Below are 25,825 nucleotides of genomic sequence, written 5' to 3'. Positions count from 1 at the left end.
TAAGCACACCAGAACACAACGAGTGGAAAAAAGGAGAATAATTATGAGATTTTCAGGCCAGCTCACATCACATATCATGATCTCTCTCTACCTCTCATTCGCTGTCTCTCTCTCTCTTTCTTCTTTCCCACGCGCATACACACGCACACGCGCGCACACACACACACACACACACACACACACACACACACACACACACACACACACACACACACACACACACACACACACACACACGTGGAGACAAAGACTCGTTTATAACCTTGCCTAAAACCTCTCCTGTTTTACAGAAAATAAACATGCCGGTCACCAGACGATGTTGTGTCTTCCATTCTGTATGATTTCCCCAGGTTTTATTTTTATTTTTTATTTTTTTTAAGTTTCTCTTAGTCTATCCAGTAAAACTATGATCCACAGTTTATCCGTTGGCTATTGACCAGGAAAGAATTCTTCCATCCAACCATCGCCCGAGTCCAGCTCTGCCCCTGAACCATCACCCAATCCGAAGGCTCCTCCACCCGAGGGCCCGCCCCCATATCCATAGGACGACATGTCTTGATTAGCTGTCCTCTGATAGCCCTGTGGCTGACCCCCAACACCAACTCCCCCTGGTCCATAGGGGCCTCCCCCTGCTCCTGGTCCTCCCCCTGGTCCCATTCCTGGCCCACCAGGCCCTGGCCCAAAGCCCCCCATCCCACTCATACCCTGCCCCATCAGCCCCTGGTTCATCCCCTGGTTCATGACCATGGGCCGGGGCTGGTTGGTCCTAGGCTGACCCATGTGAGGGCCCATCATTGGGCCGCCCATACCCGCTGCTGGGTTGCCTACCCTGGGGTCAATGGTCTGGTTCATCCCCTGGCCTGGGCCCTGGAAGTGTTGTTTGGTCATGCGTGGGGGTTGACCAGGCTGCATCCCATAACCCTGGCCGGGGCTAAAGCCCACCATGTCTCCTCCCCCTCCTCCTGTAGTCCTTACAACTCCCCCGGCCATAGCCTGGAGATTCTGTCCTTGCTGCTGCTGTGGCCAGCCAACTCCTCCCATTCCACTGCCTCCTGCTCCTGGTCCGCCTCCAACTCCCAGCATGCTTTGCAGTCTTTGGGCCTGGGCTTTGGGCGGGCCTTTCAGGGCTTGCTGGGACATTGAGTTCATCAACATTCCCTGTCCTCCATACCCTCCAGGCCCACCACCTCCAGCTCCTCCAGGCATCCCCCCTACCCCGGGGCCTGCTTGTCTTGGGGGACCTCCAGCGGGGTTGTGCTGAGGTGGGAGGCCCATGGGAGCCTGAACACTTTGGCTCTGGTGCTGTTGCTGGTGGATCATTTGGCTCATAGAGGGGTTAAGGCCATACAATGTACCCTGGTTGGACCCCTGACCACCATAAGGCAGGCCCATGTCGGACTGGGGCCCTACGGAGCTCCCCTGGGCCTGTACAGAACCCATCTGGACCATTTGCTGTTGTTGCTGATTCTGCTGCTGTTGCTGCTGCTGTTGTTGCAAGAGGCGGGCGGCACGGATGTTCTGGAGAGCTTGGCTTCTGGACGCCATCTCCTGAGGAGTTCCTGGAAGAGAGGAATGAAGGTGTTTGAGAGAGCTAGACTACAGAAAAGGAGCAAGGTGGGCTAACATGATATAGGGCAACCGATGAGAGAAAATTGCTGGAATTGCAGAAATGGGTTTAAGGAAAGATCCTGACCCAACCAGCCTGACCTAACTAGAGTTCACATGCATCCACAGATGAGGTCACTACGTGACACCAAAGACACTGCTCAGACTCGGAGTGAATGTATTTTCTATGTCTATTTGGAAAAGCATCCACCTCTCCCAGTTTAGTTCAACCTAAACTAATTTAGTTCATCCTAACATGGCAGCAATACCTTAGTTCCACCTTTTTCTGATTAAGAACTTGGCTGTGGCAGCCTGTGGAAGCAGGCTAGCCCGGAAATGGTCCTAAATCCCCTAATAAGCCCACATCTGACATTGTTCCACTAATCCCTCACCTCACAGCTTGCACCCCATCAACTGTTAACTTGTAACATTTAGAAACTCAGAATCAGAGTCAACAGGATTACAGTCTGACTCTAGATGCATAAGTAACTATGGAGAGAGCAGTGTCATATGGCAATGCAATATTACATACAATACATTAAATACTGTATATTACATTAAAACACATTATTGCCATTATCTTTATTATTGCATGTCTTAGTTTATAGCATAGTATTGCTCATACCATGGTCACTGAAAACACTCGATTCTGATTGGCCAGAGGATGTACATTTTCAGATAACTGCAAGGCTGCGGTCTCATGAGTAATAATATCTATAATGGACATTGTAGTGTATTAACAGTTATTTAAAGGTAGAGTAAGTGATATTTCTTGGTTAAAACAAAAGGTTTTTGTTTAAAGGTTAAATCACTTTATTCTGATAGTAATCATTGCTGTAGACTAGTGTTTGTTCAGTAACAAGAGTATCTCCATTTCTCCAGTTCTTTAATAGAAAGGTGGGTTGCAAAATTTCAGCCAATCAGGAGAGAGTACCCATTTATCAGCTTCATTTTATAGTGTTCCAGTTTGTCTGCTCATTTCTTTGTGTCATCACTTCCAATTGCACTTGTTTAGTCTGTATCCTGTTTGAGTTCTCTATCCTGATTGGATGAAATTGGTATCCTACCCTGAAAATGCATTTTTTGTTTAATAAAGAGCTGGAGAGACATGAGGGCTCCCGTTACTGAACAAACACTCTATAACAATGAGTACTATCAGAATATAGACCTATTTAACACTTATTTTAACCAAAGAAAATCACTTACCCTACCTATAAGCTAATATTAGCACAAAACTATCTTTAAAACAACATGGATTTCAATATAATAGTTTCTAAGTGGCTATGGTGTAAGCAGCTCTCAGCTGTGCATGGAGGCGTTATCCCGTACATACATAATACACAGTATATATTGCAAATATTATTCTATATTGCCTACTGCCTACAAAAGGATGCCAGGGTTAATTTGGTTTAGGATCATGACAATAATAACTGCATTTGTTGTTTTTGTCATTCTTATGAGCTTCTAGATGGCTATTTTTGGTGAAGAGATTTGGTGTCAACTAGAGCAGTGGTTCTCAACCTTTTCAGGCCACGACCCCCCAAAATAATCATATTTGAACTGGGGACCCCCCACCCTAATAAGCACTTGGAATGTAGCAGTTGGGGTATTCGATTTTGTTTGACTCTTTTTGCCTCATATATCATGTGACAATTTGGCCAGTAGTATAGTTTGTTGGTTACGTTTGACGCAGTAATGGTCTTTTTTCTAGGTATTAAAAAGGTCTTAAAAGTCCTTAAATTGTCACTTCACTGGGGACCCCCCCAAAATCATGAGGGGACCCCCCTGGGGGTCCCGAGCCACAAGTTGAGAACCACTGGACTAGAGGGAAGAAAATAGAGGATCACGAACATAGCCAACCCCGTTCAACACAGTATTCGTTTACCGAGTATAGAGCAGTGCTTCTCAAACCTTTTCATGTCAAGGACCGCCAAATTGACACATATTAGCCCACGGACCCCCATTAGAAAATATATGCCAGGGACCCCCATAAGAAAAGATTTTTACGGCGATAGCAGTGACTCTCAAACATTTTAATTTCAAGGACCCCCAGTTTGATACGACTTTGATCTCTGGGACCCCCCATCTACACTGTAGTATCATCTGTGTTCATTTAACTCTGAGAGTTACAGAGCCATAAGGGTCCATTTGGTTCCTAACTATCAATCATTTGGCTGGGGACCCCCCTGGAACCCCCCTCCAGGACCCCTGGGGGTCCCCGGAAGTTGGAACCCACTTTGAGAACCAGTGGTTGAAGTGGTTAATGCCAGTCTCACACTGACAGACAGACTATTTGATGGCTATAAATGGCTTCCAACTCGACTTTCCTCCCTCTCTCCGTTACTTCTTCATCTCCTCTTCTGCGGTTATCTCCATCACACTCTCACCCACTCGTCTCTTTCTTTCCCCAACCTCTCTATCTTCCTGCTATAGAGCGTCTAACCGATTGCTCTTAACCCCCCCAATCCATCTCTCTGACTTCATCGCAAACTCTAGGGGGTTCCAGGACAGACAGGTTGCCGTGGTAACAGGCAGAGCAGGAATATTCAGTGTTTTTTTTTTCCTCTTCGTTTTTACCGGAGGGAGAGAGAGTGGGACAGACAGAACGAGAGAGAAAGAGAGAGAGAGAGGGAAAACAGACAGACAAAGAATAATAGAGCAGAGTACTAATCGGTATCACTGACATAAGTGCTGAACAAAGTGCACTCAAGTTGGTTCAAGATGGCTACATGTTGATCCAGTAGTAGTGGCGTTAGTGTGTATATATATACCGTATGTGCATGTTTACGTGTCTGAGCACATAGTAAAATATAACAGGTAAATGGCGGGGCGCAAGCATTAGGTGCCTGGAGAAGACATTATTGAGTGTGTTTAAGTGTTTGAGTGCGTGTATGAGAATCAGGTAGGGCACAGTATGTGAATATGTCCATTGTCTCTGGGTGTGTGCACATGTATGCAGTGCACACATACATAGGGGCGGCAGTGACTCAGGAGGTACAAGAGTGGTCGCTTAGGAACCGGAAGGTTCCCAGTTCGATCCCTGGCTCCCCAAGAGTTAGTGTCAAAGTGTTCTTGAGCAATACACTGAGCCTTGCATGGTTTCCTCTGCCTTTGGTGCACGAATATGTGTGAATGGTTGAATGCAATGCACAATCATTGTAAAGCACCTTGGGTAAAGGCACTACATAAATGCACCATTTACCATTTATTTTATTTACATGCACTTGTTGTCATTCAACTGAAAATCATATGCTAAGTGTGGGAGCTTTGGGTGTTGCAGGGATCAAACCTGGCTGTGACCTTCTGGTTACGAGACATGTCTCTCTTTCCCCACAAGGGACACCCTTGTCAGTTCTAATTTATTTATTAATTTATTTGTAACTCTGATTGCGCACATTTGTAAACACTCAGAGTTAAATATAACCCATTCAATCCGGGAACGCATCAGTGTGATTTTAAGATTTCTTTGGCTATTTTGTTTTTTTTGTGAAAATGTGTGCAAATCTTTGAAGATATATTTTTAAAGCAAACATTTGTAACTCAAATCTTTGCTTCTGCCGCATCCTCCTTCTCCTCCTCCTCCTCCTCGCGAGCCTCGCGTAAAAAACCCTGTCTCGAAAAGCCCCGCCCCGAAGCCCCGCGCCTAAAAACGAGCGCTCCGTTTTCAATTTCCCTGGTTCTCCAATTTCCCTGTGACATATATATATATATATATATATATATATTCTTATTCAAAGATTTGCACAAATTTTCCACGATTCTTCAAAAATAGCAGATCTACGAGCTACGAGCTTGTGTAGCTGCTATTTTTTAATAGCCAACAAAATCTTAAAATGACACAGATGCGTTCGCGGTCTTAATGGATTAAATTAAACAGTGTACGTGATGTCTTACCTTGGTACTGATTGACTTGAGGGTAAGGGTTCCTCTGCCCCTGGGCCATCTGTCTAGGGAGATGCTGTTGCTGGAGCTATAGCACAAACACAGACAAACACACATACAGAGCATTCAGTACTGCTGCATAATACCATACAATTCAATACTGAATCATAAAGTTGCAGAAACCTCTTATCTCCATATTTCAACCTTTCATGTTTTTTTCCCCCGTAAATTAATGACCTACTTCGTCATACTACAATGTCACACAAAAGTAGCAAAAATTGCCTTGGAGAATTGCCAAAAAAGCTTGTAGATCGGCTATTCTTTGCTATTTTTATTGAACCAATGAAAAGTATTAACAAGAGCTTGTGACTAAATTGGATCCATTGGAACGTAGGTTCTTTTTTCCATTTCCTGAAAGGTTACAGTTTTGAACATACAAGGTTTCCACCTGCCAGTGACGATATTAACTCTCTCTGTCTGTCTGCCTAATTTATGCTTCATTGCAGGATGCATCTCGCCAGGGTTTTCACTTGTAAATCAGTTCTTTTCAATGCACGACATCCTTGTGGAACGAAGCATAAATGAGTTTTATGCTGTGTTCACACTGGCAGCTACAAAAGATACAAAGCTGCACAGCATTTGGAGCTTTGCACCTTTGTATCTGAAGTTCAAACCAGCTCAACTTTCTTGTAGATTTTGTAGCTGCTATAGCTTTTGCAGCAGCTACAAAGGTCGGGTGTTCTTTGTAGTGTATCTTCATGTCACTGGCTTACATTGACAATGAATACAAAACTACAGGCTGTATATAGCCTGTAGTTTTGTATCTGCCAATGTGAACGCAGCATAGTGTATTGCACAGGACAGAAGCATGCCAAGTGTAACATTTTGTATCCACAGAGTACTGCACCGTTATGTTTACAGCTCTGTTGGCTATGCGTACATTCACAGAGCTGAAATGTGCACACATACAGGAAAAAAGAAAACATATTTCACACATTTTCACACAGTTCGCCGAAAGCATATTTTGGACTTTTAGTGTATATTTGAAAGAAACTTTTTTTATTGTTTTTAAATAATGTATATATTTGGGTAATAAATGTATTTGCACGGTCAAAATTAGTTAAATTGTTTTGGTCAGATGTATGCATGCATGCATGCATGTATGTATGTGTGTGTATGTATGTATGTATGTATGTATGTACTGTATGTGTGTGTGTCTTTTTGCAGTTAGGCCATTCTACCAGAATAGGACAACACCTGCTCAGTAATCCAGTGGAAAGCTGGTTGTTGATACTATACCATATGTTATATGTATGGTATGAATGTATGGGATGAACTGTTGGATCCCTACAGTCTGCATGCAGTACCTACTGTACATGCAGTACCTGCCGCTCATACAACTATAAACGGCATATCTGGTTAAACAGAGGTCTTTGTCTAAATGGAGGTATGGCATCTATTAATCTACAAACACAGAAAAAACTGTCACAAGATTGTCATACAAGATTTAGACGTGTGTGTGTGTGTGTGTGTGTGTGTGTGTGTGTGTGTGTGTGTGTGTGTGTTTGCTCAGCCAATTAAAACCAACATGACTTCAGAGTTCAGAACTCTTTAACACCAGATTCCCTCATAGAGAGAAAAAGAAAAAGAAAACAACAAATTATCACAGCAGGTGGCATGTGGCTACACACACACATACACACACACACACACACACACACACACACACACACACACACACACACACACACACACACACACACACACACACACACACACACACACACACACACACACACACACACACACACACGTGCGTGTGTACATGCATGCAGGTACACAAGAACCAGAGATGAAAGGAAGCAGTGAGCACGGGAGGGAGCTGGTTGAGGATAATTATACATGCAACCAAATGACAGCAAGGAAGAGGAGATGATGAGCCGCTCACTTTGGAGACGACCAACACAAATACCTACAGATAGGAACGAACACACACGCACACAAACACACAGTATGATTTTCAGTACCGCAGTGAACTGTAGGCCTGTCTGGACCAACAGTGTATATTGCATTCACACACAAACACAAACACACACACACACACACACACACACACACACACACACACACACACACACACACACACACACACACACACACACACACACACACACACACACACACACACACACACACACACACACACACCTGTTCGGCCAGTAGTTGCTGCTGTTGTTGCCGACTCTGCTCTCGGAGGAGCTGCTGTTTCTGCTGTTCCATCAGGTGCAGCTGCACCCTCTTCTCCTGCTCCATGGCCATCATCTGCTTCATCATGACCTGTTGCTGGTTGCTTAGGTAGCCCGGTGGTGGCCCCGCACCCTGGTTAGGCCCCACCCCTGAAGCCACGCCCCCTGCAGGGTGAGGGGGCGGGACGGCGCCAGGCGGCCGGGACATTCCCACCACCCCCTGTTCCTGGAGAGAGACACACAGCAGAAGGTTGCGCTTAGTTAATCGATCAGTTAATTGGTTAATCAATCACTAAACTAATCAAACACCGGACAGTCAAGAAAACAGCTGGCAAAGCCACTCTTGTGAAGGCCAAAAGGGCATATTTAAACCAACTCAATGCAAATATGACCACTACCTTCAACGATACCCCATAAGTATAGGAACTATAGGAACAATTGCAGTGAATAAATCTCAGACAAAGGGGCTCCCAGTTCATTCCCCAAACACTTGTAGTCCCGTATAGCTCAATGGATACAGCATGGCATCAACACCCTCAGGATAAGATTCGATTCACGCTGGGGTCACCTATTCTAACAATGTATAGCGTACAGTATGTGCTGATCAGATACTGTACATAAAAAGACAAAGCCAGAGCCAATTAACTATCTATCTGAATTGCTGCCTATTCTGCTATATTCCAGCTCATTAGCCACACTCAAAATGCCTCTGAATAAGAAGTCAAAACAAAGATAAAGAAAGTGCCGCTGATGGACTGCTCTTTCTACCTATCTTTCTTCTCCTTTATTTCTTTTTCTTTCTTCCATTCTTTGATTGTGTTCAGTGGACGACCAGGGGTTCTCCCACTGGAGCCCTGGCAGGTCCTCAGCGCATACATTATCTCCTCATTAGCATATAAAGAGCACTTCCTCCTCCACTCAGCCGTACGCTAATCTCTAATAGGATGAAATAGCCTCCTCTGGCCAATGGGAGGAGAGCGTTTATGAATCTATTAAAGGTCAGATGGCTGCAAAAGAGAAGGCATCACAGGATGATCTGGCAAGAGGGGAGAGGTTCGAGGAGGGAAAAAGACATTTTAAAAATGAAATTTGTGGTGGTCCGCGTAGAGAACCCACTGGGTGAACACACCCACCCAGTTGAGAAACGTACCGTCAGTCAGAGGACAATACAGAGTTAAACAAAACACGTGTGTTACAACAGCACATAGCCACGGGTAGAGTAGAGTAAGCTACATACATAAACCAAGTGAGAGAAAACTAAAAAAACTAAAAACCACATTAACTATGGCGTCCTTATTTTGGGCCTGTCATTTCCAAAAATCAAATAATTGGTATAGATTAGAAGGAAAAAAGATTGGACCAATTGACCAAGTATAGACCCCTGGGGGCCCTGGGCAACTGAAGTATATAGGGTCTGAGTGGTTAAGAGACATGTAAATGTCGTCACAAGTGTGCTTATGAAACAGTACTCAGTCAGGCCTAAATTATACTTCAGCAAATGACCGTGTCACTTGTCTAAGGCGAGCGTCGTACAATTAAGTATAAATCAGCCACGAGGCTCTGCGTTTCAAAGAAGGGAGTACGGTGTGTACAGATCTCAATATTACAGTGCAAACATGGTTTCTTGCAAGGCAACAGCGATCAGCATTCCTAGCTATGTGTTCCATGTCCTTTTGGCATGTGCCGGACAATCCAATAATACCAGACAGGCGGGGAGAGAGGGAGAAGGAGGAAATGTAGTATTAGGCTTCAACCAGTGGGGGGCAGTGGTCATCTTCAAGCATGTGCGTGTGTATGTGTGTATGCATGTGTGCGTTTCACTAGCCTCTTCTCAGCAGATGGCTCAATCATGATGGCTCTGATCTACGATCCCCCCCACACACCTCCGCTTTTCTTCTCTCTACCCCCCACCCCCTCCCCTTCTTATGTACTGTGGGCCTGAGTCATGTCCGCACAATAGTATGGCAAAGAAGGAATGGAGAGAAACATAACGAGATGGCTGAGAAGAGAGAAAGAGTGAAAGGAGTCATAGACATATGGATGTCAGTAACAGGTAGTGCAAAAAGAGAGGAACAGTGAAGAGGAGGGAGAAGTAAACAGATAGACTAAAGATACTGTTATTACTATAATCATGATTTATGATTGCATATTATCATTGTTTATTATTGTTAGCAAACTGCTGGCTTGCTAACCCTTGGCTACATATCATTTCATGTCAAAAAAGCACAGTGGATAGAACCAATATGAGAAACGGCAACATGTAAAAACTAGTGGTGAAAATTGGGAAATGCAGTGCTCAAAGGAAAGTGTGTGTGTGTGTGTGTGTGTGTGTGTGTGTGTGTGTGTGTGTGTGTGTGTGTGTGTGTGTGTGTGTGTGTGTGTGTGTGTGTGTGTGTGTGTGTGTGTGTGAAAAGAGAAAGGAGGTTGGGAGGAGGAAAGAAGAGGGAAGAGAGAGCAGGTACCCGATTAGAGGAGAAAAGTAAGAGGCGGCCAGGAAGTGATGAGGGTGGAGGGCCAAAGAAGGAGGAGTAAAAGATGGAAAGAGCGGCGAGGAGAAGAGAGTGGGCAACCTGGCAGCAGTCGCTGTGGCGAGGAGCAGATGGTGCACGGAGGAGCGGTAATGGCCGCCATGGCTGGTCGCCCCCAACAATGTTGGGCAGACCCAAGGAGTGCTATGATGACATACACATACTGCAAGCACACACGCACACGCACGCACACACCTCCCTTTTAGTTGTATTCCTTCTTTCTTTCACTAAGTTGTGTCAGTCCATCTTTCTTTCTCTCTGTCCTCTCTGTCCCAACTGATGACTGTTGCTAAATAATGTAACAAAGTGCATCTAAAGTCTCTCTCTCAGCTCTGCCTATCCAATTGTGTCCATCTCTTTCTGTCTGATCTCTCTCAGTCAGTCTCTCAGTTCCTCTCCAAACATCATTCAGTCCTCATCCTCTGACTGTCCCAGCAGAAAGAACACTACGTAACTGTTAGCTGAGCTGCTTACAGGAGTGATGGAACAGCCATGGAACAGGATATATGCATTTAGCCCTATATACACTACTTTGTAGATAAGATATTTTAGCCATCTCGAAAATCTGAAAAATGTTAAAATAATTTAGGAAATCTGCTAAAAATAAGGACGCTAGAGTTAAAGTATTTTTTTCCCAAGTAAATAACGCACAACATGCAGTTGTTTTCAGCCAGCGACACCGTCATACGACGAAGCAGGAATTAGGCTTAAGTCACTCACTAACACTGCTGTGAAATATTAACGGTTGGACACTAAAAGAGGGAGAATGCCGGGAAAGGCAGGGAGAGGAAAGAAGAATGTGTTATCAATTGTTCCGGATGAAGTGTGTGTGTGTGTGTGTGTGTGTGTGTGTGTGTGTGTGTGTGTGTGTGTGTGTGTGTGTGTGTGTGTGTGTGTGTGTGTGTGTGTGTGTGTGTGTGTGTGGTGCAGGCGAAGGCTGTCATCTTTATTGGGTTAGGAGGCATGGAGAGCCCAGGGGATTACATTACACATGGAGCAGGCGGAAATATGCGTGTGCATGTATGTGTGTGTGAGTGTGTGTGTGTGTGTGTGTGTGTGTGTGTGTGTGTGTGTGTGTGTGTGTGTGTGTGTGTGTGTGTGTGTGTGTGTGTGTGTGTGTGAGAGAGAGAGAGAGAGAGAGAGGGAGCGAGAGAGAGAACCAGAAAATGGAGATGTGAGAGATGTGCTATACACTCACATATGTGTGCATGTAAGGTGTGTGTATGTACAGTATAGTGTGCATGCACATGTAAGCAGCTCCACACATCTCCATGTGCATACTGTATGGTGTTATGGCTGTGCAGTCCGGCCAGGATGAGTTTACCTGTCCCTATGGTGACCACACTGCAGCAACATTACCCACTGCATTTTGTACTCTGCAGTAACACACACACACATGCATGCAGTAACGCACGCACACACACACACGGACGCGTATGCACACGCACACAAAATAAGCGTGGTGGCCTGGGTGTTTATGTACTTTCCAGAGTGGCACAAGCCTGTCACCCGATTCTGAGAGAGAGAGAGAGAGAGAGAGAGAGAGAGAGAGAGAGAGAGAGAGGAGAGAGAGAGAGAGAGGAGGGAACAGTAAAGAGGAGGAGAGAGGAAGTGAAGGGCGAAAAGACAAAAGGAATCTTTTTGGAAGCAACAGCAGAAATTGACTGAGCCTAAAAAGCTGCAATCACACAGCCAAGTTAAAGAGGCTGTGTTTACTTTAATTTATACCTCGCCATACGGCTAAGGCTTTAATCTAGGCTATATTTGCCTACATTGCCTACTTTCTGCCGCTAGCTGTGCTAAATGGTGCATTTACTGTACTAGAGATCTATATGCCCAGATATGGAGATTTCTGTATCTGTCAGTCCTTGTCCCTTTTATGCCCATATATGGAGATCCCTGACGTCATCAGTATACGCCCATACCATACTATAGGGGCATGGTTATGTCATGGTGACAGCCCATTAGACAATTTTAACACATTGACTGCCAAGGACGTAATATTACGGTTAAAATGAAAACAAAGCAATAACTAGAAAAAGTGCTCCTCGGAGCACAACTCTCCGCCAGAAGACTTGTGTTGGGAATGTTGGGAATGTTCTATCTGTATAAGTGTCCTATCCGTCCTGTTTGTATAAGTGTCCTATCCGTCCTGTCTATGTAAGTGTCCTATCCGTCCTGTCTGTGTAAGTGCCCTTATCTGTCCTGTCTGTGTAAGTGTCCTATCCAATTCTTACAGTATCCGCCATTTCTCAACCATTTTGTGATTGTTCTTGTTTTACCTCACTTTGAAAGAGGCACAGACTCTTTCAAAGTGACACACGTATTTATAGGCCGTTATACCGAACATAAGAGAACATTAGAACATGTTCTCTTATGTTCTAATTCTTACAAAAAATCTGCCCTGTCTGTATAAGTGTCCTATCCGTCCTGTTTGTATAAGTGTCCTATCCGTCCTGTCTATGTAAGTGTCCTATCCGTCCTGTCTGTATAAGTGTCCGATCCGTCCTGTCTGTATAAGTGTCCTATCCGTCCTGTCTGTATAAGTGTCCTATCCGTCTTGTCTGTATAAGTGTCCTATCCGTCCTGTCTATGTAAGTGTCCTATCCCTCCTGTCTGTGTAAGTGTCCTATCTGTCCATTTCTCAGCCATGTCAACTCGAAATCATGCTCGCTGGCTTGGGCGCTTAGCTGTTAACTAAGCATTTGTAGGATCGAGGCCTTCCCATCTAGAGAGGCTTTAGCTTAATTAAAGTATCTGCTTTGCATGCAGGATTGTTGGAACTGTCTTACCTCACTTTGAAAGTGGCACAGACACTTTCAAAGTGACACATGTATTTTATAGGCCGCTATACGTCACTAGCCAATCGGATCACACTATTTCACCGTATTGTCACGTGTCACGTGAGGCTTGACCAATGTTAGTCCCAGTTTCAGAAAGTGAAAACAAACTCTCCTGGCGGAGAGAAAAACCCTTTAATCTGAAGTGGGCCTCGCCAGGCATGAATATGATGACATCACTGATGAGGACGGCCAGCCGATTGGTCAGCCGTCGTCATGACGCCGCCCTGGTGAGCAGCTTCCTGTGTCCTCGATGCCCTGCCCCTCCCCTTTGCAGCCAACCAACCAGGAGCCTCGCTGCTAAACAGGTCAAAGGTCAGAAGGCGGGGCAGAAGCCTCAGAACAGGAAGTCCAACAAAGAGAAACAGGATGTAGAGATCAGACGGCGGATGATGGTGTCGGAGTTGGCTCAAGCCATGAACAAAGACTTTGATCACGTGCTGGAGGCTCTGTTGAACACAGGAGCAGAGCTGGTTGATCTGGAGGAGAACTCTGTCCTGGAGGAACGGTGGATTAAGGAGGTCGTCAGGAGATCTGGAATGAAGTTTAAATACCAAACCCTGAGCCAGACCAGAGACAGAGCCAACTCTGACGCACATAGCAGAGCTCCTGCAGAGCCTGGTTCCTTGGTACAGCGCCCTCCGGTGGTGACCATCATGGGTCATGTGGATCACGGTAAAACCACTCTGCTGGACAGCCTGAGGAAGAGTCAGATCACCTCTACTGAGCATGGAGGAATCACACAGCACATAGGAGCCTTCATAGTGCAGCTTCCTTCAGGAGAGAAGATCACCTTCCTGGACACTCCAGGTCACGCTGCCTTCAGCTCCATGAGGGCCCGAGGAGCCCAGGCCACCGACCTCATCATCCTGGTGGTGGCAGCAGACGATGGAGTCATGAACCAAACCCTGGAGTCAATACAGCATGGTAAGAATGCTAACGTACCCATCATAGTAGCAGTGAATAAGTGTGATAAACCTCAGGCTGATCCAGAGTCAGTGAAACAACAGCTGCTGCTTCATGATGTGGTTTGTGAACAGTTTGGAGGAGATGTTCAGGCCATTCACGTCTCTGCTCTCAAGGGTGATAACCTATTGGCTCTGGTGGAAGCCACGGTAACAGGCTGAGGTGATGGAGTTGAAGGCGGAGCCAACAGGACTGGTGGAGGGAACAGTCATCGAGAGTCGCAATGACCGAGGGAAAGGGCCTGTTACCACGGCAATCGTGCAGCGGGGTACTCTTCGTAAAGGCTGTGTGCTGGTAGCAGGTAAAACCTGGGCTAAAGTCCGCTTCCTGTTTGACGAACACAACCGTATCGTCAAGGAGGCCACGCCCAGCGTTGCCGTGGAGATTGTTGGATGGAAGGAGCTCCCTTCTGCTGGCGAGGAGATCCTGGAGGTGGAGTCAGAGCACAGAGCCAGGGAGGTGGTAGAGTGGAGGTGCTATGCAGAGGAGCAGGCCAGGCTTCAGGAGGAGGTGCAGGTCATTGAGGAGAAGCAGAAGGAGCACCAGGACGAGCACCGTCGCCAGAGGGCTGTCTCACCTCAGCTGGAGGCAGAGGAAGGCAGCTCTCTATCGCTCCAACAGACAGCAGTTCACCCAGCGACCCAGCGAGAGGACCGCCAGCCCGGAGTTGAGCCTCCCACTCATCATTAAAGGTGATGTGGACGGGTCAGTAGAAACATTGCTGAACATCCTGGACAGTTACGAGGGTCAGGATCAGTGTCACATGGAGCTGCTTCACTTCGGCATCGGAGACGTTTCCGAAAACGATGTCAACATGGCTGCCACCTTCTCAGGGTCCATCTATGGCTTCAACGTGTCCATCAACAAGCAGGTTCACCAGTTGGCGTTGAAAAAAAACGTTGCGGTCAAACTTCACAACGTGATTTACAAACTCATCGATGAGCTGAAGAGCCAGCTAAGCAGCACACTGCCCCCTGTGGTCACCGAGAATATACTGGGGGAGGCATCGGTTCTGGCCATGTTCGAGGTGACCATGGGGAAGAAGAAGGTTCTGGTGGCCGGCTGTCGGGTTCAAAAAAGACTTTTGGACCGAAGAATGAAGTTCAGGATGACCAGAGGAAGAGATGTGGTCTGGGAGGGTTCTCTGGCGGCCCAGAAGCATCACAAAGACGATGTCCAATCGGTGAAGAGCGGGATGGAGTGCGGCCTGTCCGCCGCCGACGATGACGTCACCTTCTCCCCCGGTGACGTCATCGTCTGCTACGAGCCAATAGAAACGCCACAGAAGATCACATGGGACCCGGGTTTCTGATGCCTGCATGCTTTCCTCCTAATGTGGTCCGGTATACTTTAAGGCTTCATGGGGTGTGCATAGGAAGTGAGTCATTTTTTGGGTGAAATACTCGTTTAACACCAAGTTTAGCGAGTTTAGCGACAGTTCTTCTCAAAATAAACCACAGCCAATACTCACACGCCACTTTGCAGAAAAACAAGCCCGGAGTTGCTTATAATAAGCAGACTTGGCAACGCTGCTTGTCCTCCGCTTGGAAATTCTATAATGTTGAGTGTAGTGGAATACAACACGCGCACACACACGTGCACACACGCACACTCACACACACACAGGTGGAAAAAGTACTATTTTTTAAATTAAGTAAAAGTATCAATATTGCAATGAAGAAATACTATTAGAAGTAAAAGCCCAGTAATCAGAATATACTTGAAGTACCAAAAGTAAAAGTACTCATTATGCAGAATGTCCCATTTCACAACTTATCACATGTGTACAATTTATAAAATAAATGTTTTGGGATAGCGGATCTACAAGCACACAACACGTCGCATAGCGGCGTGTTGTGTGCTTGTGGATCTGCTGTTTTCAAATAGCCAAAGTTGAAATTGGGCTGAAGAGGTTAATGTATATTTTGTAATAATAATCTACAAAGTAACTAGTAACTAACATTCTCAAATAATTTAAGTGGAGTAAAAAGTCTGCTACAAAAAAGGTTGCGAGTTCGAGTTTGTGTCCTTGATCCAAATATGGTCGTGCTGCCTGCTGACTTCCTGTAGATCTCATTGGATGACACAGTCTGATTCATGTTTAAAATGTTATACTGTAAAAATGTTTGTTTAATATATTATAATAATAATAAAAATCATTCATTCTTTTCTAAAAAAAAAGAAAGAAAAGAAGACGTAATATTACGTCATCATAAAAAAAACATGTTTTAGTGATTACGCTAGAGGGCGCTCTTCGCCCACCTAGGAATGATGCCTTGACTTCGAGAGAAGGATCCACCCGGAAATGACCTCATCCAAAAAAAAATATCACCCCGTCCACTACAATGTTAACAGATTTATAAAAACACATCTATCTCTGATTTCTTTTCGCAGCCCCCATAACTATGTACAGAACAGACAGTCGCAGTTACAATGTTTTTGTTCTGGTGGAAAGAAGAGAGACTCGTCCCTTCCACCGAGGCATTGTTTGTTTACATCCGGGATGAAAAAAAAAATCTGGTGGATCGTCAAAATAAGGTAAAACCGCTGGCAGTGGCGGATTAATTAATTAATACCTGCCAATGAATGTGTTAATGGGTTAAACTTGTCAATGGTGGTGTATGCACCTCTCCCAGTTTAAGCAGTATAGCATCGATGGCAGAGCAGCCACATGCTCAGAGAGATCATCCCATCAAGGTCACACGTTCGATCTCTGCGACAGCTGGTGCCCATCAATGTCAAAGTGTCCTTGGGCGTGACACGGAGCCTCCGCTCCGCTGTGGATGAAAACGTTTGATCGCTTGTTCAAGAAGCGTACGTCTGCAATGTTCAGACTATAAACACCGGTGCAGTTGAGAGCCTAGAGAGAGGGGTAGACTCAGGGACATGACATGAGTCTCTAAGGAACATACAGTACATGCCTTCATCACTACTTCACATACTACAACTACACTTGTAAACACTGTTGGTGTTTGTGACAATGCACGTTTGATAGCCAAGGCTTGGGAGTAAACAAAAAGATTGAGTAAACAAAATAATGAATAAATCAAATTTAACAATTTTTGAAAACCTCAGCAGCGTGACGAGGCGCTGAGCGTTTATTTTGCGCTAGTGCGTTCACGTCACGTGTGCCGTTTCATCTGCTTGCTGAGAGCTGAAATATTTTCAACTACAGCGTTTGGCAGCGGTTTTAGGCGAGCGCCATAGCGTTTGCAGCCGGAAAAAAAACGTCCTGGTGGACACGGCCCCCAATAGTGGAACAAGGAAGGAAAGAGGTGGGTCCAGACAGTAAATCTGGAAATTAAATGTGACATACAGGTCATGAGGCGGATTCGAACATGTGAAGTCACACGCTCACAGTATAGGTCTGTATGCTATGTGGTATTGTGCTTTATGTACTGGTTACAAACAGAATGTACTATTGCTTGTACTGAAAACAATAATACATCCATGTGTATGAAAGCATGCAGTGAAAACTCAAAAGTATGTCGATATTATGGAGCACCTGCTGAGAGCTTCACACACACACACACACACACACAATAACCCTGAGCAGATGGTGCAGCCAGACCTCACAGTATTAAACTATCCCATAGCGCCACATGTAAAGAAGACATCACATTGACACACACACACACACACACACACACACACACACACACACACACACACACACACACACACACACACACACACACACACACACACACACACACACACACACACACACACACACACACACACACACACACACACACACACACACACACACACACACACACACACACACGTATAAGCTACATCTCACACCCACACATCACACTCACATTGGTGCATAGTAAAGCTATAGGCTTTACTACTACATGGTCCATTTCTCCACTCTCAGGGGCAAATTCACAAAAGGATTGTGCAGTTTTGGGGCCAATAGTCGTGCCACTAACAGCACTGCGGAGCAAATGTCGTCTCGGTGCTCTGGTACTATTTGTACGCTTTTTATACATATGAGTCTCTTATTTTCTTTAGAAAATAAGTCAAATTCACAAACACCGGCGCTAGTAGCCACACACAGGTTTTGTGAAGATTATTAGCGTCTTCAGAGAGATGGGATTGTCACACCAAGACCTTCCAGTGATCATGGCAGCAGTGATTGTAGCCAGCCCTGGTGAAGGCATCAAGCATCATCAAGACAGGCGTGCATGCGAGCGTATATTTCAACCTCAAGCTCAAGACCCAAAAGATATATTTGTTGTGACCCCCGGGAATCAAATAGCCGATCTCCAAGCCCACAACGTGTTGCATTGCAATGCGTTGTGAGTTTGTAGATATTCTATTTTCACTATTTCTTGATTTTATTTTTTTTTTGTATCTGATGTTCTGAATATCTTTATTTTATTTTTGAAAAACTTTTGAAATAACAATTAGACTTATTTTTTTGTAGTTAACGCAAAAAAGGGATATTTATTCAAGACCCATACAAATTGGTCCCAACCCTTTGTTTGGGAAACAGTGCTCTAGTACAGGGGTGACAAACTTATTTTAGGTCATGGGCCGGACTGGTCATAATGCGTGTACTCCAACGCTGAAGGGCATGAATGCTGTCATAGTATTCGGTCATAATACACATTACATGATGGGGTAACGTTATTAGGCTATTGATTTCAGATCTATGACTAAACAGGAATGTTACTGTATACTAAATTTTACATTTTATTGGCCTCTCATACTTTGTCTTATACTCTGTGTGTACAGGAGCTTTCAGCCTGCAGTGTCCCAGCATCCAATGAGATGAGACTCTGGTATCTGACTGTATGCCTTCAAATCACTGGTTTGATTCTTGACCTCCATTTAACCACTGATTCTTAACCATTCCACGCTGAGACAGACACAGAAACACATATAGACACACACACACACACACACACAATCCTGCACACGTACATGCAGCACTACTCAGTTTCTCCCTGGAGAGAGTTATATTTAAACTGCTAGAGAGGAGGCTTGCTCCCCACAGAGACCTTTTTAATCTCTAACATCTCTCTTTTCTAAACCCTAACTGGCCTATTTCTGACTTCTACCCTGTGCACACCCACACACACACACACGCTATCTTTGGCTGACATAATATCAAATCCTTACATACATGCTGCGATGTATTCGCTACTGGACCAGTTGCTTTTGCAGCGGCCAGAACATGAAAAAGCGTTCATTTAATCAAATATGATCCTCCACACTAGATTGATATTGTAATCAATAGATAATATTGGCTTCATCAAATAGAATGATACTGGTTGACTTGATATACTACATACGTGGCCTTCATCAATACTTTATTACACCAAGATTGAATGCAACCTACACATTCTCACTCTCAAGTAGTTCTATAGCGACGCTGTAGAACTGACCATCCGTCACCGCTTGGCGTGACGGGAGCTATTCTCAATCCCAACTCGTAATAGGTTGACGAGTCCACTAAGAACACTTAAAACGGCAGGTGCCCCGTGACGCACCTGCCGCCAGGCGAGCGAGTGGCTGTCCAAGCGGTGGGAACTTGGAAGTCTGCTTCAGCCGATTCAGCGCCGTTCAAGTTGTATACAGACTGGCACAGAATTGTAAATCATCACAATCTTGTCAACATGCAACGTCGCCAGACGTCCCGTCACATCAAACGTTGATGGATGGTCAAATCCATCCCACCGGTCACCCATTTTGCATCATGGGTGAGAGAATGCTAGGCAGGGCATGATACAACATTTCTGGGCCAAGTTTTTTTCATGAATTTCATTCAAATTTTAGTCTCACATGATTATTCAAAGCTCAATCTGCGGTTGCCTGCTGTGTACCTCAGGCAAGGGCTTTAAGAACTGAAACATCACTTCTTTTAATTTTTTTGAACTGAAATGCAAAAGTTACTTTCCCTAGTAACTAGATATTTTTATAATGTAGTAACTAAGTTTTTGATAGCATTAACTAGTAAATATAACTAGTCACTAATTTGAAGTAACTTGCCTAAGGTTCAGTCACTGCTATTGTAGTGACTGTTAGAATAATGGGTGGGTCCGGCATGGATCTGAAAGAATATACAGTTTAATGTGTTGTGGTCTCAGAGAATGAAGTACACTAGCAACGTTAGCATCTTGCTAAAGCACCTCCAGTAGAGCCTGCGACAGGCAGCCGAAACACCCAGTCCTAGTTGGTAATAAAGGGAAAACTGACCAAAGACAGAACTGAAGAGAACTTCAGAGCAGTAACTGTATTTATGGTTTAAGGAGGACAACTGTAACACACCTACATTAGCCATGCATGCTACACAGGAGCTCAACAGATGGACACACTGTCTGAGTGTCTGTTTTGTTGATGCGTGACGTAGCCAGACTAGCCACCAACAGGTCCTGGCAGATAGCTACGTACGTCAGAGCAGATATGTAGCCTTTGTTTGCAATAATGACCGGTTATTAGCATGTCTAGGTACTGATAAGCTGAACTGAGATTCAATCATTTTTATGGGTACTCTGTATTCTGTCCTTTGGATTCCTACTTGGAACCAAATTTTGGTACCCAACCCTATACTCTAAGACTTGTTTATTGTTTATTGAACTCTACTGGTCTGGATTATCTGGATATTTAAACTCTATAATACCGATAGTAGACCAATGTGTCTGAACTGAAGGTGGGACTCGGGAGTCCCACCTTCAGACGGGAAAGACTGAGAGAGAGAGAGGGAGAAGGGAGGATGGAGCGACGAAATAGTAAGCGGATAAACAAGAAGATGGATGAAAAGAGAGAGCATGAGAGGGAGAAGAGCAAGAGAAGACGAGACAACAAGGGGGAGTAAATCACGAGATGCTGCAATACAACTAGGGAGCAGAGGGATAGAAAAAGAAGGGATGAGATCATTGGTGGTCGGGGAGTCATTGTGGCGAGTGGACGAGTGTGCCACCCTGAGAGGGACCAGGTGCTACGGTAAATCACCCTGGAAACACGTCACCATGGAAACCTTAAAGTCACACGCGCACAGAGACGGAGGCTGACGCGTGGACACGCATGTGCGCAAGCACACACGGAGTCTCTCGCATACAAGAGTGTACACACACACACACACACACACACACACACACACACACACACACACACACATCCTTAACATGCCCTCTTTATGGCCTGTGTGTGCGTGAGTGTGTGTTTAAGAGAAGGAGAAAGAGGGAGACAGAGAGCAATTAAGAGAGAGAGACACACAGAGAGACATGGAGAGAGAGAGAGACAGAGAGATTGATGTCTTTCTCTGTAATCTAATCTCAGTGGCAGAGAATGGTACATCTGACTGACAACGTAGAGCCACAGCAGGTATAGCGCCGACTCCCTCTCCCTCTCTCGTTTCTCCCGTCTTCTCTTTCACTCTCTTCACTCATTCACTCTCTCATCATTTGTCCCTCCCTCTCTCTCTCCCTCACATCCGCCCCTCTCTCTGGTGAAGGATAGGATGTCTGTCTTATGTGCTTTCGTAACATGGACTGTCTGCTTTATTGCTATGAAAAAGGGAGATACTGTGCGCACGCGCAAACGTGCGGCTGTGCATGTATGCGCGCGTGAGTGCATGCACACATCTAGGAGCTAACTACCTGTAGTAGCCACAGCTAGCAATAAATAGCCAGAGGGGAAAGTCAAATAGTGGCGAGTCTACTTATATATGATGTCTATATGTACTGTATTTGTGTCTGTGTGTCTGTGTCTGTGTCTGTGTCTGTGTCTGTGTGTGTGTGTGTGTGTGTGTGTGTGTGTGTGTGTGTGTGTGTGTGTGTGTGTGTGTGTGTTTATGCGCATGTGCGCGATCATTCGGTCTCTTCCTGGGGAGAATTCCTCGCTGTAGCGTTTGAATTATTCACAGTTCCGATCAGCCCTATTACACGCCCGTTAACAGAGGGGTGGGCACATTCCATCCCTCCCTCCCTCCCTCCTTCAACAGCATCTTATGCTGCCTCTCCATCAATCGCTCCATCCCTCCATCATCTGACATCCGTTCCTCCGTTCTCTACTCATCTCTGTCCTTCCCATCATCTACCACGCATCGTTCCTTCTCTCCGTTTCTCCGCATGTACCGTCCCTCTATACCACCCGCTCTTTCTACCTCACTCGTTCTGTCCTGAAGCCTCCCTCGTTCTTTCCACGTGCTCTTTCTCCTCCCTCCCTCCCTCCCTCATTCTCCTGCCATCCATCCTACTCGTCTATATGTCCCCCTCTCATTTCTTCTGTGCCGTTAGAGAAGCCACTTCCTCTTCTCCTCCCTCCCTCCCTCCATCCTGCTGGTGTTTCTCCTCTCTCCTCCGCCAGACATTAAACCCTTCTCTCCTTCACCCCACCCTCCTTTTCTCCATCCATCCATCTCCACTCTGTCCTCGCCTCTGCACAGTAAAATCCTCAGCACCAATTTAACTCTGAGCAAATATTGATCCAAATGGCCTGATATTGGGTCCATTTTTACACTCTCATAGTGAAATGAACACCGAGGATTTGTACTGTGTTTATCTTATTCTCTTCATCTTAACCAGCTGGCTGTAGCCTCTACCTTTCTCTTTCCCCCTCTCTCTCTCTCTATCTCTGCCTCTGCCATAGCCCCTCATTACGCCTTCTCCTTCGCTTCTTTCTCTCTCTCTCTCTCTCTCCAGAGAAGCCATTAGGTGCTGCTGTAAGGCCATCATTCTTTTACTCTCTCTCTCTCTCTCTCTCTCTCTGCTGTAGTCTCAGGGCAATAGGTTCCGTATCCCTCTCTCCCTCCCTCCTCTGTCTATCTCTATCATACCTCCTTCTCTACGTTCTCCTCTCCACCTCCTGCTATTTCTGTAGGCACTCTCTCTCTCTCCCCCTCCGTTACCCTCCTCCTCCCATCTTTTCACACCGTCCGACTCCCTCCCACCTCCTCTCACTCCCTCTACTCTGCTTTCTCCACATTTCTCTCCTCCTTCCCTCCCATTTTCCAGTGAGGCAGTAATGTGTAACCATGTGTCCAGCACGCACGCACTCATGCACGCACAAATTACACCTTTCAATAGAGTCCACACACATTATATATATATATATATATATATATATATATATATATATATATATATATATATATATATATATATATATATATATACACATACACACACACACACAAATAAATAAAAAAGAATGGTTAATTTTCACCCCCACTTACTATAGGTGCTATACTATCTACAGAGTGCAACCTGTCTCTGCTGCCTTTTGTCGTATACATTAAGCCATCTCTCTCTCTCTCTGCACCTTCAGTTATCGCCATCGCCCCCGACTCCCCACATCTTTGTACACCATTAATCTCTCTCGCATGTTCTTCACAGACACACACACTCCTCCCTCTCTAGCATCGGAGTGAGAGATAGACAGAGAAAGAGAGAGAGAGACAGACAGACGGAGAGGGAGGGAGAGAGTGAGAGAGAGGGGAGGGGGGGAATGACCATTATCTATGCTAGCATCTCCAATAATTCCACAGCAGCCTATTATCCACAATGGAGCTGAAATGGCCTTTGGTAATATGATGAAATCTGCTGTAAAAAAGTAGAAATAGGACTAAAAGCGTCAAGAGAGGAGAGAAAACCTCCATTCCTCTCTGCTGCCTTATCACATTATTGTATTCTCTCTCTCTCTCTCTCTCTCTCTCTCTCTCTCTCTCTCTCTCTCTCTCTCTCTCTCTCTCCTCTTTTCCATATTCCTCTCTCTCTATCCCTCTCTCTTCCATTTGTCACTGTATGTCTCCACAGCATTCACTCTCTCTCCGTCTCTCCTGCCTGCTCTCTTTGCTTGCCAGTGTCTCTCTTTGTCCACGCACCTAAAACACTAATCCAACGCATAAACCCACATGCACGGATATTTGAGCACACACACACACACACACACACACACACACACACACACACACACACACACACACACACAAACACACACACAGACGTTCCGAGTGCTCACACATACACAGATGCACAAAGAATCACTAGCGTCCCACAAAAAGGCGCAGGAAAAAGCAATTTGCCATCATCAGTAACAGCTGCTGGTGGCGGGAGGGTGGAGGGGTGATGGGGCACCAGGCCCTTCTTTGGGAAGGAAGGGGGATTTGTGATGCAGTACATAAGTATGACCCTCCCTCTCCTCTTCTACTCCTCCTCGTCCCCCCATTCAGTCCCCAGGGAGGTGGAGAGGTGATGTATGGACCCTCTGCTGATCTCACTACTCAGCAGAACCGATGAAGAGAGAGAGAGAGAGAGAGAGAGAGAGAGAGAGAGAGAGAGAGAGAGAGAGAGAGAGAGAGAGAGAGAGAGAGAGAGAGAGAGAGAGAGAGAGAGAGAGAGAGAGAGTACAGTGGTATGGAGAATTAAGCTAAGGGTTACTGAAAGAAAAGAGAGAAATTGATTGTGTGTCTTTCTAAAGTGGAAGAGAAAAGGAACATACCTGCATATACTTGGGAGAGAGCACCTTTGTACCAGAGGTGCTCATGATGCCATCTATATATAATCACTGCACAGCATGTGACCAATACCCAGAAACCTCTCTGCTTCTCAGATGCACGTGTCTCCAAAGACCTGCTCAGGTCCGGAAGGCTGCAACCATCGCCATCATATGACTGATGTAGCATGACACATGCATTTGTGTGTTGGCCTGTATGAGGAGTCATGTGTGTGTGAGTGTGAGTGTGTGTGTGTGTGTGTCTGTGTTTGTGAGACACACACACACACACACACACACACACACACACACACACACACACACAGAAAGCACTCTGTAAGCTTAAAAGAGCATTGCGAAGCAATTTGCCACAGAGATGCAAGGTATTAACTTAACAACCGATCTTCCTAACAGCCAGGGCCTGAAATTATCAGATTTACACGTGTGTGTGTGTGTGTGTGTGTGTGTGTGTGTGTGTGTGTGTGTGTGTGTGTGTGTGTGTGTGTGTGTGTGTGCGTGTGTGTGCGTGCGTGTGCGCATAGCTCTTGGTCTATCGGTTCAAGCGTTCTGCATTGATTCTAGGATTAGATCTGGTAAACTCTACTGTATATACTAAATCGTGAATGTAGACATATATACAGAAATGTTTATCTGTTTTATGTCATGGCTCTGCAGGCTGTCGAGGCTAGCTGTCTATAGGGTTGGTTTGTGTGTCTGTCTTTGTGTGTGTGTGTGTCACACACACACAAACACTGTTTGTCCAGAGCTAATCTCGCAAACTGCTGGATCGATCAGTGCCAGGAGGCTACTGAAGTACCTCCACTATTTGTCTTTCACATATGTTTTATACTTTTTGAATTAACTTAAAAAAGGGGCTCGGACTGGGCTTAAACTTTTAGTCATGCGTCATGGACACGTCATAGAGGCCTGACATACTGACATCAATGGATGGCCACATTAAGTCAGAGACCCAAATTTGAGCCACCCCTTTCCTATGTGGATTCCGAGATCCACAAGATTAGATTTCTTTCAATACATCATAGTAAATTTAACTGAGATTAAGACCATCACAGTTGCAGTTAAATGAACACTGATTTTTTACAGATCTTTTTACAGAGAGGTATATATTTATAATCCTAAGAGTTAAATTAACACTAAATTAAGATGGCTGTATTTTACTCATGCTCGTCATTTACATCCACATCCCATTCGAGGTTTTTCTGTACTGCTATTCTGTGTGTGCGAGGGCTCGGACGATGCTTCCGTTCAGCCAGGCTGTACTACACCGTGCTGTACTAAGCTAGGC

The 25,825-nt window shown here is 45.3% G+C and overlaps 2 protein-coding genes across 2 annotated transcripts in view; one reads left to right on the top strand and one right to left on the bottom strand.

Annotated features, from left to right (window-relative positions):
* Positions 1-206: 206 nt before the first annotated feature.
* The window catches only part of maml3 (mastermind-like transcriptional coactivator 3), a 129,102-nt gene continuing 103,483 nt past the window's right edge, over positions 207-25,825 (bottom strand). Inside the window, exons 4-6 of the mRNA XM_084045353.1 lie at positions 7,696-7,959; positions 5,500-5,575; positions 207-1,559 (exon numbers count right to left, since the gene is read on the bottom strand). Coding sequence (XP_083901479.1) covers positions 430-1,559; positions 5,500-5,575; positions 7,696-7,959 — 1,470 coding nt within the window. The 3' untranslated portion in view covers positions 207-429. The remainder of the gene's footprint in view (positions 1,560-5,499; positions 5,576-7,695; positions 7,960-25,825) is intronic.
* On the top strand, positions 13,234-15,379 carry LOC311036588 (translation initiation factor IF-2, mitochondrial-like; the record flags this gene model as incomplete). Its single annotated transcript, XM_084045366.1, is given in 3 exon segments — positions 13,234-14,221; positions 14,223-14,633; positions 14,635-15,379. Coding segments are annotated over 3 exon segments (2,115 nt in total). The 5' UTR covers positions 13,234-13,262.

Source organism: Gymnoscopelus microlampas, assembly GCF_963454915.1.
Source record: "Gymnoscopelus microlampas genome assembly, chromosome: 2".
In the NCBI taxonomy this organism is placed as follows: domain Eukaryota; kingdom Metazoa; phylum Chordata; class Actinopteri; order Myctophiformes; family Myctophidae; genus Gymnoscopelus; species Gymnoscopelus microlampas.
The sequence above is the reverse complement of the archived record's forward strand: the minus strand, read 5'-3'. Positions and strand labels throughout refer to the sequence as shown.